Source organism: Stylophora pistillata, chromosome 6 (assembly GCF_964205215.1).
Source record: "Stylophora pistillata chromosome 6, jaStyPist1.2, whole genome shotgun sequence".
Lineage (NCBI taxonomy): Eukaryota > Metazoa > Cnidaria > Anthozoa > Scleractinia > Pocilloporidae > Stylophora > Stylophora pistillata.
The window spans coordinates 5,600,376-5,613,528 of NC_142524.1; the positions used below are offsets into that span (position 1 = coordinate 5,600,376).

Consider the following 13,153-nt stretch of genomic DNA (forward strand, 5'->3'; position numbering starts at 1 on the left):
CATAAAGATTCATGGCATCTTAATGGCTTTCACGCCTCACTGCCTCTCAGTGTTTCCCGATATGCATTGCTGATAAACTTAAGAAGAATTGTCTAAAAGTTTAACGGACATCTCAGGGAAATAAAAATGGTAATTTTGAAACCTTAGGCCGAATCTATTATAATTTTTAACGTTGGCTAATGCTGTTACAGAAACAAGACTCTTCAGCCGGTAGGAAATAGACTTGCCTTTTTAGCGTTCTGTAATGATGCAGTTCAAGTATCGTGAAAGAAAAGCAATAAACTGATTTGAAGTGTACTGTTAAATGGTGTACTAAGAAGAAAGCTTGTATATCTCCAAGCCTTTTATTGGTGCCAAGTCCCCTGCAAACATTTTCTGACTCTCACTCGTCTCAAATATTCCCGCAGGCGGAAAACACGCGTCCTGCAGTGGTGATATTCCCGCAGGCAGAAAACACGCATCCTGCAGTGGTTATAAATAACGAGGGTCTGAGTGCTAGAGCCTGAACAGGGTCCGTTTATTTTATTGTTGCGATTCAGACCGGCTTCAACGATGGGGAAATCAAATTTAAAGGCGCTTCCATTATAACGGAAATGAAATAATTATCAAATGAATTGTTAAGAAAATTGAGAAATTTTTACACTGAGCAAGTGGTCAGAACATGACCTTATATGAATGTATCACCATGAACAAAGACTCTTAATGCGAAACAGGAACAGCCACTCAATAATATCAGGAAGTCCACATTAATTATTTGGTTTGAACATGTTGGCTGTCGAAATCAACCTGTGTATATCGAGCGTGAACCTTTATCCACGGATTAATTGCTGGTTCTTTTCGTCTCTTTCACGCGTTTTCAAAAGAAGGTACTATATATTCAGGGTTTTAATACATGGTCTGACTGGTAATTAAATTTCAAACGAATTTATCGTAATGAACGTAAGTTTGAAAATTGAAGCTAAGAGTATCACTTGACGTCTATTAAATAAATAAATCCCTTTAGGCGGCTGGTATGTTGGCTGATAATGTCGGTGGCTAAGATATAGTCAGAAGAACGAATATTTAGCCGAGAGTCAAGGACATTATCAGCCGAACTTCCAGCAAGCAAGAAGAGGGTTTATTTATTCTATAGCCCTCCCATTCATTTTCATATCGCTCTTATTTTGCTGGATATTTTGTTCTTCCCGGATCAGCATTTGAGATCGGTTTTTTGTAACGTCACCATCACTAGACTCTACAAAACGTGTTCTATTTACTTTCAAGTAAAGTAATAAAGGTGAAAATATGAAAACTCTTGCGCTGGCTTTTTCCCGCGGGCTAGCTTCTTTTCTTTTCGACGGAAATAATCGGAAGACAAATATTGAAGTAAATGGAAGTTGTTGCGTGCTAACTGTTCGGTGAGTCCGCACTCCCTGACGTAAAGTAGCCAATAGGAATCGAGTAAAATTGAAAGTGATGGGTTGTAGCGCGTGATAACTGTCTGGTGATTTTGCACCGCGTGAAGCAAAGTTCAGTTGCCATATAATCGAGCGAGAATTAGTGGGTGGGTTATAAGCTCGAATGTTTGTCTGTGAACAATATCTTACCTGGGGAAAAAACTGTGAGCTTCTATGAACATTGTCCAAGCTAAAATATCGGTGCATATATTTACACCAAATGGATACTGTTGTGTTTATGATCCCTTTTATTCTTAGAGAGGCCTAAAATGGGAAAAGAATCCAATCAATCTAGATAATTATAGAGAATGGTTCTCTGCAAATGTAAACGAAGCCTCTTAACTGGGGTGAGCAATCCAATTACTAGGGGAACTCGGTTCACACACACACACACACACACACACACACACACACACACACACACACACACACACACACGCAATCAAAACAAAAACAAAAACAAACAGAAAAACAGGAAGGGTAGATACCAAACATTCCATTAAATGTTTTAGAACAACCATATATTTTTATTTAATACTTAGTTCACTCCTCTGTTTTAATTTCTTCATTATAATAAAGATTGTTCTGTAGATAAAGTAACATGCATATTTATACGTTTTAATCTAACGAGTGGGAATCAAGCTCTAAAAATTCTAATTTGATTTGAATCTGGATATTTCATGCATGGTGCCTAAATATTCTTGACGTCAATAATTGTACCATGCTTTTATCAACCGAGAACATCGACCAACGCAACGTTTTTTCCTGACGCATAGCAATTGCCGTCGTGAAACAACTTAATTGTTGGATCCTCTAATTTAAGGACGCTTTCAACATCTGCGACGCTTTGTTTGGGCATCATAAACTTATTTAAGGGTTTGTTTAAAGAATTTGTGCCCATCACACCAAACGCTCCTACGACTCCATTCTTAGCATTCCAACAACAGCCCACTGTCCACATTGAGTTTGGAATTGCGATCTTCGACCCGAGTTTCGGGTTTATATCCACGTTGTCATGGAACAACCCCATTGGTTTGACTTTCGTATCCACCCCAATTATTTCACCTTGAGGATTAAGTTTTGCACCAAATTGAACCTGAGATGTACCAGTGATAAGGTAAAGGGTTCCGCTATTTGGAGAACAGACGGACGAAGCATAGTTGACTATTTTCTTTTCGTACTTTTTCCACTGTCCTTTGTTGAAATTTGCAATTTGCGGTACGCAGTTGGTGTAGGTGAAGGTGGCAAGAACACTGTCGTCGCTGTAACTTAAGATATCCACAGGAACGAGGTGGCCTCTCTCATATTCGCCCTGATTAGGTTGATATTTATACAGGTCATTGCTCCCTTGACGAATAATCATATTCCCTGATTATGAGACAATTTTGAATTAAAATTTGAACGTTCACTGATGCAACGTACAGGCTAAGAGAGGTTGTTTATGAGTGATCTGCTGGAGAATTAAAGTTCTCACCCTCCCGATCAAAGTTGCGAAATGTTTCAGTGGATGATCTCAGTCAAATATTGAACGATTCACTCAACACGATTAAACCATCATGCATGACTTTTCCCGCAGATTTCTCCACTTTTCGTTGATATTTTTTCCTACAGTGTAGGCAAACCTTTGTACTGAGGCTTACCGGTTGATAAACTACTAGAGAATTTAGGAAAACACTCGTGTTCTCCAAAAACCCCGCGTGGTTTATCGGCCGGTAAACCGATAGAAAGTGTGCTTTATTGCTAAAATACATAAAGATATGTAGAACACTTCATGGAAAGTCTGTCCGTATGGTATTTACGCACAGGTTGGTAGTATCCGGCGGAAACGAATGAGCGTATAGCGAACGAGTGACATTTTTTATTCAAACCGACGAGAACGTAAATACCATACAGACAGACTTTCCATGGTGCATTATTTTTATGATTATACCTTAGACTTACTATGAATCATTCGAATGGTGGATAGCATTCAGTCAATATCATCCAGTAGATATATCTTATTAGACGTTTTGTTGTGTAGTATCACCGTGTATTTTTACGAGTTGTGTCGTATTTTGATGAGGCTGTTGGGCGAGTCAAAATACAAATAACGAGTAAAAATACTCAGGGATACTACACAACAAAACGTCTAATAAGTTATTTATTATCCGACACGCCAAACTGTTGTTTCTGCGGGCGAATTTCGCGGATATTTATTTACGGGGAGTGCGTGACAGAAGTATGTGAAGCGGAACGGAATCGGCGCGTTGTTGTGTTGCCGTTTCTATTTTCTTCATTAAATGAAGAAATTTTCTGGTCGTCAAGCTGTTTTTCTTCGTTCGATTCATCAAATGAACTTGGATCTATATTTGCCAGCCATTCTGACTCTTCAGCTACAATGTATATATGAAGTTCATATATTTTGAACTGCGGTATTAGATAAGTATGATGCACGATCCTCGCAGTAGAGAGCGCTATTTATACAATAGCGAAAATCAGACCTGAAAAAAATCTGGCCTGTACGGGATTTGAACCACTGACCTCTGCGATACTAGTGCAGTGCTCTACCAATTGAGCTAACAAGTTCAAGCTCTGACTCTTCGTCGTCGGAAATATGATTGAAATTGTTCGCCACTTTTTTTTTTTTCCGTAACTACAATCCAATTCTTAGCTTGCGCGATGCGAGAAAACCAGTTTAACCGGTACTACAATAGACGAGTACAAATACCGCGTGATATTTGTACTCGTCTATGGCGTTATTCGTACTCGTCCAGGTGTAGTTGGATAATAATATGCGATATCCCAATATTTGCGATATTGGGTTATCATATCAAGTTCAAAGTCTAGCTAGTTTCTAAGCCACTCGTCCGTGTAGTGTTCTCAAACTTTTGAAAAACTGGCTAAACGCGTTCCCCCAGTGTTTCAAAAAAGGAATTTCAAGTTTCTGATCGAGAACAAAGATTCCAAAAACACCAAGTGGAGACAAAAACAAGGGTAAAATTTCTAACAAGATAAAACCGCTTTGACCAGTGTTCTAAAGATGTTTTACGATTTGGACTCAATAGGCATTTCATGACAACAGGAACTGACACTATCAAAGACCTAGAATTCGCCGAGGCTAACAAAGTATTCCTGGCAAAATGGGTGATTAAAAACGGTGGGGTTTGGCGAAGGTTAAAAACAAACCAGCTATTTCAGACTGAACGACCTTCGAAAGCTGTACGATCAAGCTGTACTTCAAAACAAAGTGATAAGCCAATATCTCAGCCTTCGGCTTCGGCACATAACTCAGATCTCGGTTTTAATAATTTAACGATATCATGCTCAACCTTATCCAATAATTGCTTTTTATATACATGCGGAGAATTTAATGCTGGTTAAATGACAATTTATTGTTGGACAGATTCACGTCAAAATCTAATAAACTGATCATGAAAGATGTAAACCATAGGAATGGTCTTGCCGATGGTAACGATGCAACACTACCGAAAGCGAGTGAAAAATAACAAAATACCTGTTAGTACTTAAAATAAAAGTATCTTGAGCTTGAGGGTTCGCCATCTTCTTAGTCTGTCTTTTTATCGAACGGAGCGGATTGACTCTTCAAGATACACGTTTTATTTCTTCGAATCTCGCCGCTTTATTTTGTTATTGTTTTCTCTTTTGTACTTTTGTTCTGCATGCTTTGTACTTCACATAATTCTCCAAAAAACTTCATCAGTCATCTTTTGTAAGTTATATTGGATTCAAAAGGCCGCGTCGGAATGAACGCTGGGATTAGCCGAGCCCGTACCAGGTCGCTCAAATGGCATGTTGTGCCGATCTTGAGTCCGTTTCCATTATTCAATGGCATGTTGTGCCGAGCTTGAGTCCGTTTTCAATGTCTTAGTTCAACCATACTTTAATTACTGCAGCGAGGTCTGGGGGCATTGTAACAAGGGTCTTTCGAATAAGCTCCAAAAGTTGCAAAACCGGGCTGCCCGTATTCTGACCTTCTCCAGTTATGACACAAGCGCTGATCCTCTTTTTGTGCAACTTAACTGGAGACGGTTAGATACTCAGCGACAAATACAAGTGGCCACCATGGTCTATAAATCTATACATGGTCTTGCGCCCGACTATCTTGGTTCTCTTTTCACTAAATATGATCCTCCATATAATCTAAGGAACTCTGAAAACAAACTAGCTGTTCCATTGCCTCGCACCAATTTCCTGAAAAATAGCTTTAGCTATAACGGTGCGGTTATATGGAATAGCTTGTCCCCTGAATTGCGGCAAGCAAAATCACTTCAATCCTTCCGAAATGGTTGTCGCAATTTCTTCCTCTGAATCGACAAAACACACACGGCATCTATGTAAAGCAGAATTTCTTTATTTTTTTCTATTTTACTTTTAAATTTTAGATCATGTTTATATAGATTAAAATAGATTGTAACTGTAATAATAGATTGTAATAATATTATTATTTTATCTGATAGATTTACCGTGTCTAAATAAAAATAAAGTTCAAGTTCAAGTTCAAGTTCATCTTTGTCGGTTGTTGATGTATGAGACAGCAGAGCCGAAAAAGCGTTGCAAATCCTCTTGGAGTTGTGTGTTTGCAAACTTTCTTTCCATGATGGGTCGGGGAGATCTTTCATCTGTGTGGGGGTGTGAAAATTACCGTTGACATCCCGAAAGGTACAAAACTTCTTGCTCGCGGGATTTGTTCCGAAGTCCGTAATATATCATGATTGTCATACCTTTCGTTCCATCCCGATCAAGGTAGACCTCTTAGAGCTTAAATGAAAACTATATAGGCAAAGAATAATGGAAATTTAAGTCTTAAAAGCGACGGAATTAGCTCTGGAAAATGAAAAACAGAACTTGTTGACTTCAAGTGAAGCTTTGCAACATTTAGGCTATTGTTTGGACCGGTAAAATTATTTTAAGTGTTGATATCTTCTAAAGGTATTGTTCAATCAAAGATTTCGTCCTTAAATTATTAAATTTTCAGAATTTTAATTTCAACTCAACGCTACGCGATTTTATGGCTGTGAAGTCATGTAAACAACAATGGTGATTATATCGCCTGGGTCTCGCAAATGCAAGAAATTCGCTCGTTTTTTGCTTCTAAACAATCTCGTGTATTTTAACACTTTTTTGAATAAAGAGATATTTCTTGGTCATTTTGCCTTGCATGTTATTAATACCACTTCGTTAAGAGAGGTTATTATACAGTTTGTATTCTTATGAGTTTATATTCTCTTGCTTTGCCGGTAGCATCTGATTATCTGATAACCCCATCAAATAAGCATATCGAGCTTCAACGATTTGTATCTTAAAATGTTTATTTCTCAGGAGAACCATAGAAGTTAAGCTATAAGTTGATTTCCATTGAAAATCAGGCAAGGAAAAGAAAAATAGGCGGTATTGTATATCACAACTGTGATGGAAGGTGAACATGCTATCAACGGCAAAACGTTTAATTTGCCGCGTAATATAAATAAGGGATTTTCTTCAAATTTACACACAGGACAACTTCGGTTATCAATCAATCAATCAACAACTTTATTTAAGTGTCAAAATTCTTCTTGTTAGCCACAAGTAGCTGACTAATCGGGGACACTATAACAAATTGGTGAAAACAAACTAGGGCACATCTAGCGATTGGGAAAATAATTGTGAGAATTTTAAAAATACTGCGAATATCTGTATGATCTATGTATTGTATATGATGTTTACTACAATATACTCCAGCTTGTTCTCCTCGGCTCATCATAAAATGGAAGAAGGTTACAAACATAGACTATTTTAACATTTGTGAAGCTTTTCGAGACTTTACAACAGAAAGGATCCCGGTCGCGTGAAACGGAATGGAACGGAAAGTGTAACAACTTATTACGGACCTCAGCCCAAAATGAAAAGGTGTTCGTTAAAATTTTGTGCCTTTCGGGAAGTCTACGGTCATTTTCACATACCCCCCCCAGATGAAAGATCTCCCCGGCCCACCAAGTTTTTGCAACTTCAATCCCAGAGTTCACTCCGGTATTAGTAAAGTCGCCTATTAATTGGCTCTTGGCTTCTTCGACCAGTATGCGAATGAAAATTTCATTTGCGCCTTTTCAGTGCGTATATCTCAGTATGCATAAACGAAGCCTTAAAGGAGACGTGACCAAAAACAAAATCCGATACATTGAAAAGCTCGTTTCTCAAAGCTTCAATCCTAAAAGAACAAAAATAAACAAAGTTTGGATTGTCAGCGAGGTCATTTTGTTCGCCTTCTCCGTACTTTTGCGCCCTTCTACGATATAATGCCGTTGTGTATTTTGCGCGTTTTGTCGCCTTAATATCAATGGAATGTATTAATCTTTTGCCTAAATTTTTTCATCACAAAAATAAATTGTAATCGCAAAAAGCTAGTTTCCTTACCTGGATTCTCAGTCGGTTTCCATGGGTCATTAGGTCTTTTCACCCTGGCTGCCGTTGCTTGCGAGGCGGTAATCTTGTATACTGCATAACGCGCAATTCCCCAATCATTATCATAGAAAGTGGCGTAGTGGTTGTTTTGGCAGATAGAAAAAGTGATACCTTGCTTATCTGGAAAGGTTGGTTTATGACCACCAAGCGAGAAATCTTCAAGACTGCACACTACGCGTCGTACTGGTTGTTCACTTAGGTGTTTCGCCTGTTCTTTATAATCTTTGACAAAAGAGAAAGTTTTCTTTGTATTTATACAACCACAAGTTCCTCAATATTATTCTATATTTTGTTATATTATGCTATACTTTCTTATCCTTTATAGAGCTTCTTCACAAAAAGAAGATGACGACTATACTTCCTTAAGGGTCCGTGTAATATCCCTCTATCCGATTCTCATTCTAGAGCAATGATAAGACTTAATATTTCAATCTTTGATAAATCAGTTTTTAATTTGTTTTGCTGCATAAGATTGGACCTCGAGTAGTATCTGTCTTTCTGCAAACCATTCATCACAGCAATGAAATCTAGGATCAATTTCAATTTTCATGATAGTTCTACAAGGATTGAGTTTTCGCATACGAATGCAAGTAAGGGACAGGTCATTTCTCGCCTGAGGAGGATAGGGGAGGGGGGACGTCAGAGGATTTTGGCTGTCACCACAAAATCCATCTGATACCCGCTCTGTAGTATTCTATTGATTCCCCCCTTCACATTGGCCGTCAATTTTCTGCTGTTTTCCCTTTATATTCTGTTAGCAACAATCACTCGACGATTCCCACTCCGTTCCCCATGAAGCCATATCGCGGACCCACCTAAAATATTTTGACCCCCTTTCCCCCCACCCAAGGAAAAAATACTTCCACTAGCTCCCTCACGCGACCAATAATGGCTGGTCCGTAATGCAAAATTAATGTTGTATTCTTCCCGTTAGAAAAAGTTGAAAGTTTGACCAACGATTTTTAGCAATGTTATGTTTCATTTGAATTACTTGTTTCAGTTGCTTGTTCGGCCCCACTAGCACTTATGCTATAAACACTGCCGAGGGTAAATAAAGGTATTTAATTTTATTTATTTTAACGTTCAATCGACCATGACGACCAAAATCGAATACTGACTGTCAATTTAGACTGAGAGAGAGCCTCTTTTCCTTGGCATTTTTCTTAGGACTAATCGATGGCGTAAGGTATCTTTGAAGACTATTGTATGCAGCTTTCCTCTGCGTAGTGAACTTTTGCCTTACTTCGATTATGATATCTGATCTTCGACAGAAAAAAAAAAAAGAAAAGAAAAGAATATTCGAAACAAAAGCCAATTATTAATTTGGCTTAAGATTGCCAATCGAGCGTGCATCAAAGACGCCAAAGATTTTCAGTTTCTTTTCTTATCTGGAAAATACAAAGTTTGCTTTCAATTACTAAAATTCTTGGAGAAATAACTCAGTCCGTGAAAATTGAAGTACATTACAATTTCTTTCATTCTCTATTGTAAATTGTTTTCAGCAGGTGACAGATACCGTCACTCAAAGTTTTGATGTTTACTTGAAATGCGTGGTTACGAAAGTTGTCGATCAAAAATCAAAATGTGAAGTTTTACCTTTTCATCTGGAATCGGAATCGAATAAACGATGACACAGAGTCTAGCATTTGCACAGGCTTGCACTGTGTTTGCAAAAATATAGATGTAACTGCTGCCCTTTAATGTAGGTCTACTACAAAACCACAGCGTTTGAAAGTGAAAAAAAATTTTCGCCGGAAAGTAATTTTTACACCTCTGCCCGTGTTTCAGTTATATCCTCAGAGCGCTTCTTTGGGTGCGACGCTCCTTCCAATAAATACCGTATGCGTGTGCAAAGGAATTAGAGATGATGGCCACACTTTTTTACCTTTTCCTGGGATTTCCGTCAGATTCGTTGCAGCCCAAGTAAGACTTTCTAGCTTAACTGCTATAAGCAACACCACGGGGAAAGCGAAACCAAGAAAATTCATCTTCAAAGTATCACAAAAGAGTATAACTGTTTAAGCCTAACCGCTCAGCTGTTGTGATGTCTCCCCTAGGTTACGCACTTCTCAACTTAAGAGAGTTTTGTCATAGGAGTTCTGAACAGACCCCCAATCTATTTCGTCGCAGGTACCATAAAGGAATTCAAAGCATCTTAATGGATCGCATGGTTCACTGACTTTCTCTAACTGTTTCTTGATATCCGATGTTGTCATGGTATTAAAAATTTCTTAAAAGCTGAAAGGACTACTTGGAACAAAGGATGTGCCCTCAGGCAATAGAGAAGAGCTTTTAAGGTATCTCATTACACTTAGTCTAATTGAATAACCAGTTGACTTCGATTCTGGTGCTGTTAACCTTCGCAATTTTTTGCCTTAATAAACCTGTTGGTTGATAAATAGCTTTTGCGGAAATTGTTGTAAAACACTTTTAAGCTTTTTCTTTAATCTTCAACTGAGTCAGCAGTCAACGTATCTCCCTCAAACTCTGAAAAATGATTGGCCCTACGAATTCAATTTGTAAACAACCATCGAAAAGAAATTTTCGACATACTTACGGTACTTGATTTTACCATTAATGGTTATCTGTGACAAACAAGATTGCGCCAATGGCGGTTATAAAACTATAAAACCTCATTTGGACCTTTTGTGGCTTTTAATCGGGTTGAAAAGTGGGATGGCATTGTTCCTTGGTAGATGTTTCTGATCAATTCGATACAATTGAAGAAACTTTTTACAGTGGAATCTCTTTCAGATAGAGGCCAATCTATGAGACTCGCAGATAAAAAATAATTTTGCTCAAAGTCCTTTCTAACACCCCCAGAACACAGACTCTGTCATTTAGATCTTGTGCTTCAGGGACTGACAAGCATCCCATGTTAACAAAGGACGAAATATGAGTTGCAGGCGCAAGCTAAGATTGAACACTGACTGTCGATTTAGAAGACAGAGCCTCTTTTCCTCTTCATTCTTCTTAGGAATAACCAATGGCGTAAAGCTTCTTTGAAGACCAGCATATGCAGCTTTCCCATGCGTGGTGAACTTTTACCTTACTTCAATGAAGACATTTGCTCATCCTCGAAACAAAAAGAAAGAAAATTCGAAACAAAAGCCAAATTTTAAATTTGGCTTAAGATGGCCAATCGAGCGTACATCAAAGACGACAAAGATTTTCAGTTTCTTTCCTTATCTTGAAAATTGAGCATTTGCTTTCAATTACTAAAAATTCTTGAAAACAACTTTCGTAAAAATTGAGGAGCGTCATAGGCTCTTTCATTCTACTGTAGTGGTTAAAAAAATTTGTCGATTAAAAAGTTAAAAAATGTGAAGTGTACCTTTGTATCTAAAATAGGAATCGAATCAACGACCAACACAAAGTTTACATTTGCACAGGCTTGCGCTGTGTTTTCAAAAGTATAAATGTAACTACTCAGTGTCCTTTGATTTCAGAACTACAGCGTTTGAAACTGAGAAGAAAACTTTCTCCAAAAACGAATCTTCTAAGGCTGTCTTGAACAAACTTTGCACTTCTGACAGCGTTTGAGTTACATCCTCGGTTCGCTTATTAGGGAACGGCGCTCACTCCAATAAATACAGTATGCGTGTGCGAGGGGATTAGAAATAATGCTCACACTTTTTGTCTTTTCCTGGGGTTTCCGTCTGATTCATTGCAGCCCAAGTAAGACTTTCTAGGTTAACTGCTATAAGTAACGCCACGAAGAGAGCGAAACCAAGAAAATTCGTCTTCAAAGTATCGTCACAGAAGAATATAACTGTTTAGGTTTCTTTACTTTGTTACTCCCCTCTTACCTTTCAAAGGGTTTTGTGATAGGAATTCGGAACTGTGCTCCAATCTATTTTAGTCACAGGTACCACATAGGAATTCGTGACATCTTAATGGATCCCATGATTCACTTTCTCTCACTGTTTCTTGGTATCCGATGTTGTCATGGTATTAAATATATCTTAAAGGCTTGAAAACAACGCTGGGTAGATTTGTCGGGCACAAATCAGGAAGATGATTGACAGGCTACATCCAATATTCTGTAGGCGCAATCACAGGTCAGCTCAAAAAAAAAAAAAAAAAACCAAATTATAGTAGTAATCAATCGAAAAGCTAAGCACCTTCTCAACAGCCTTTATTGTGCAGTATCTTATTAACCACGATCCATTATTTACCCACAAAACTGGGTTCTTGAGCAGCAAATTTTGTTCAGTGAGAAAACCAGATCAAAAGCCTGAAAATATTTCTTTAATTTAGAGAACTATGAGCGGAAGATTGAGAAAGTCGAAGCTCTTTGACGTACATTCTCTTAAACTCTCCAATAGAGCTATAATCAGGAGCTACGACCAACGAGAATAGATACTCTTACATTTCTTAGGAGCTAAGGCCTTGTAATCGGGCGGACTAGATCACTTTGGCAGGGTAAGGTTTGATCTATATTTTTACAAGAGATTATAAAAATTTGTAATCTCTCGATCTTTATCATTTTTGTTCCAAGTTCCCTCCAAGCAATGTTTTTCTTGCATGGTATCATAGCAGGTAATTCCGAGCGGGCAAGGTAGGCCCATCTTGCCGCTCGGGTAGCCAATCAGAACACAGGACTCGCTTCATATTGCCCGCGGGCTCTGCCAGCAATATAATAAGACGTACTATTCACAATTGGAATCAAACAATCGATTTTGAGCGTTTTTGATCAAGTGGCATAAGATCAAGACCAAAGTAATTCCCCAAACAAGGTCAACATTAGCATGAGAACTGAAGGGAAACACCGGGGTTGGCGACTTGTGACGAGGAAACCAAGTCACAATTTGAGTTTAGTCCTGCTTCTGATTGCATGGTTGATTTATTGTCACCAGCCTGCGTATAGACCCTCAATATCGGCGCTTCGGCACGAAGAAAAGGGAGCCGGTTAAGGGGGTCTCGGCTTAATATTAATGCCATGCTTCCTTTCCCCCCCGCAAACGTCTCAACGACTTGTCACAAATCTGCTCGCGAGCGAAAACGGGCGTTGTACAGGGCCAGTAATGAGGGTTTGGTAGCGGGCAAGGATGGCACTAGTTTTTAGGCCAGTTGCAGAGCGCAATGAGGTAAAAGGATGAATCCAACACGGATAAGCTCAGACACTCATTTGAAGATTGCTGTGAGTGAGAGTATATGATTTCGTCAGGCCTACACTCACGAAAAATAACCTCAGAAATTTGCGTCATCGAATGGAGAAATGATTGAGTGGCCTCTAATATGGAAAGTCTCATGAATTGGTTCCTTACGAATGTAAA

General features: G+C 38.6%; 1 protein-coding gene across 1 annotated transcript; it reads right to left on the reverse strand.

The window, feature by feature from the left end:
- Window positions 1-1,940: 1,940 nt before the first annotated feature.
- Window positions 1,941-10,008, reverse strand: LOC111345553 (uncharacterized). Its single transcript, XM_022952840.2, has 3 exons — window positions 9,760-10,008; window positions 7,827-8,096; window positions 1,941-2,804 (listed from the first exon to the last, which is right to left on the reverse strand). Exons 1-3 carry the CDS (start codon window positions 9,860-9,862, stop codon window positions 2,167-2,169), a joined length of 1,011 nt encoding a protein of 336 aa, XP_022808575.2. The 5' UTR covers window positions 9,863-10,008; the 3' UTR covers window positions 1,941-2,166.
- Between the last annotated feature and the right edge of the window lie 3,145 nt (window positions 10,009-13,153).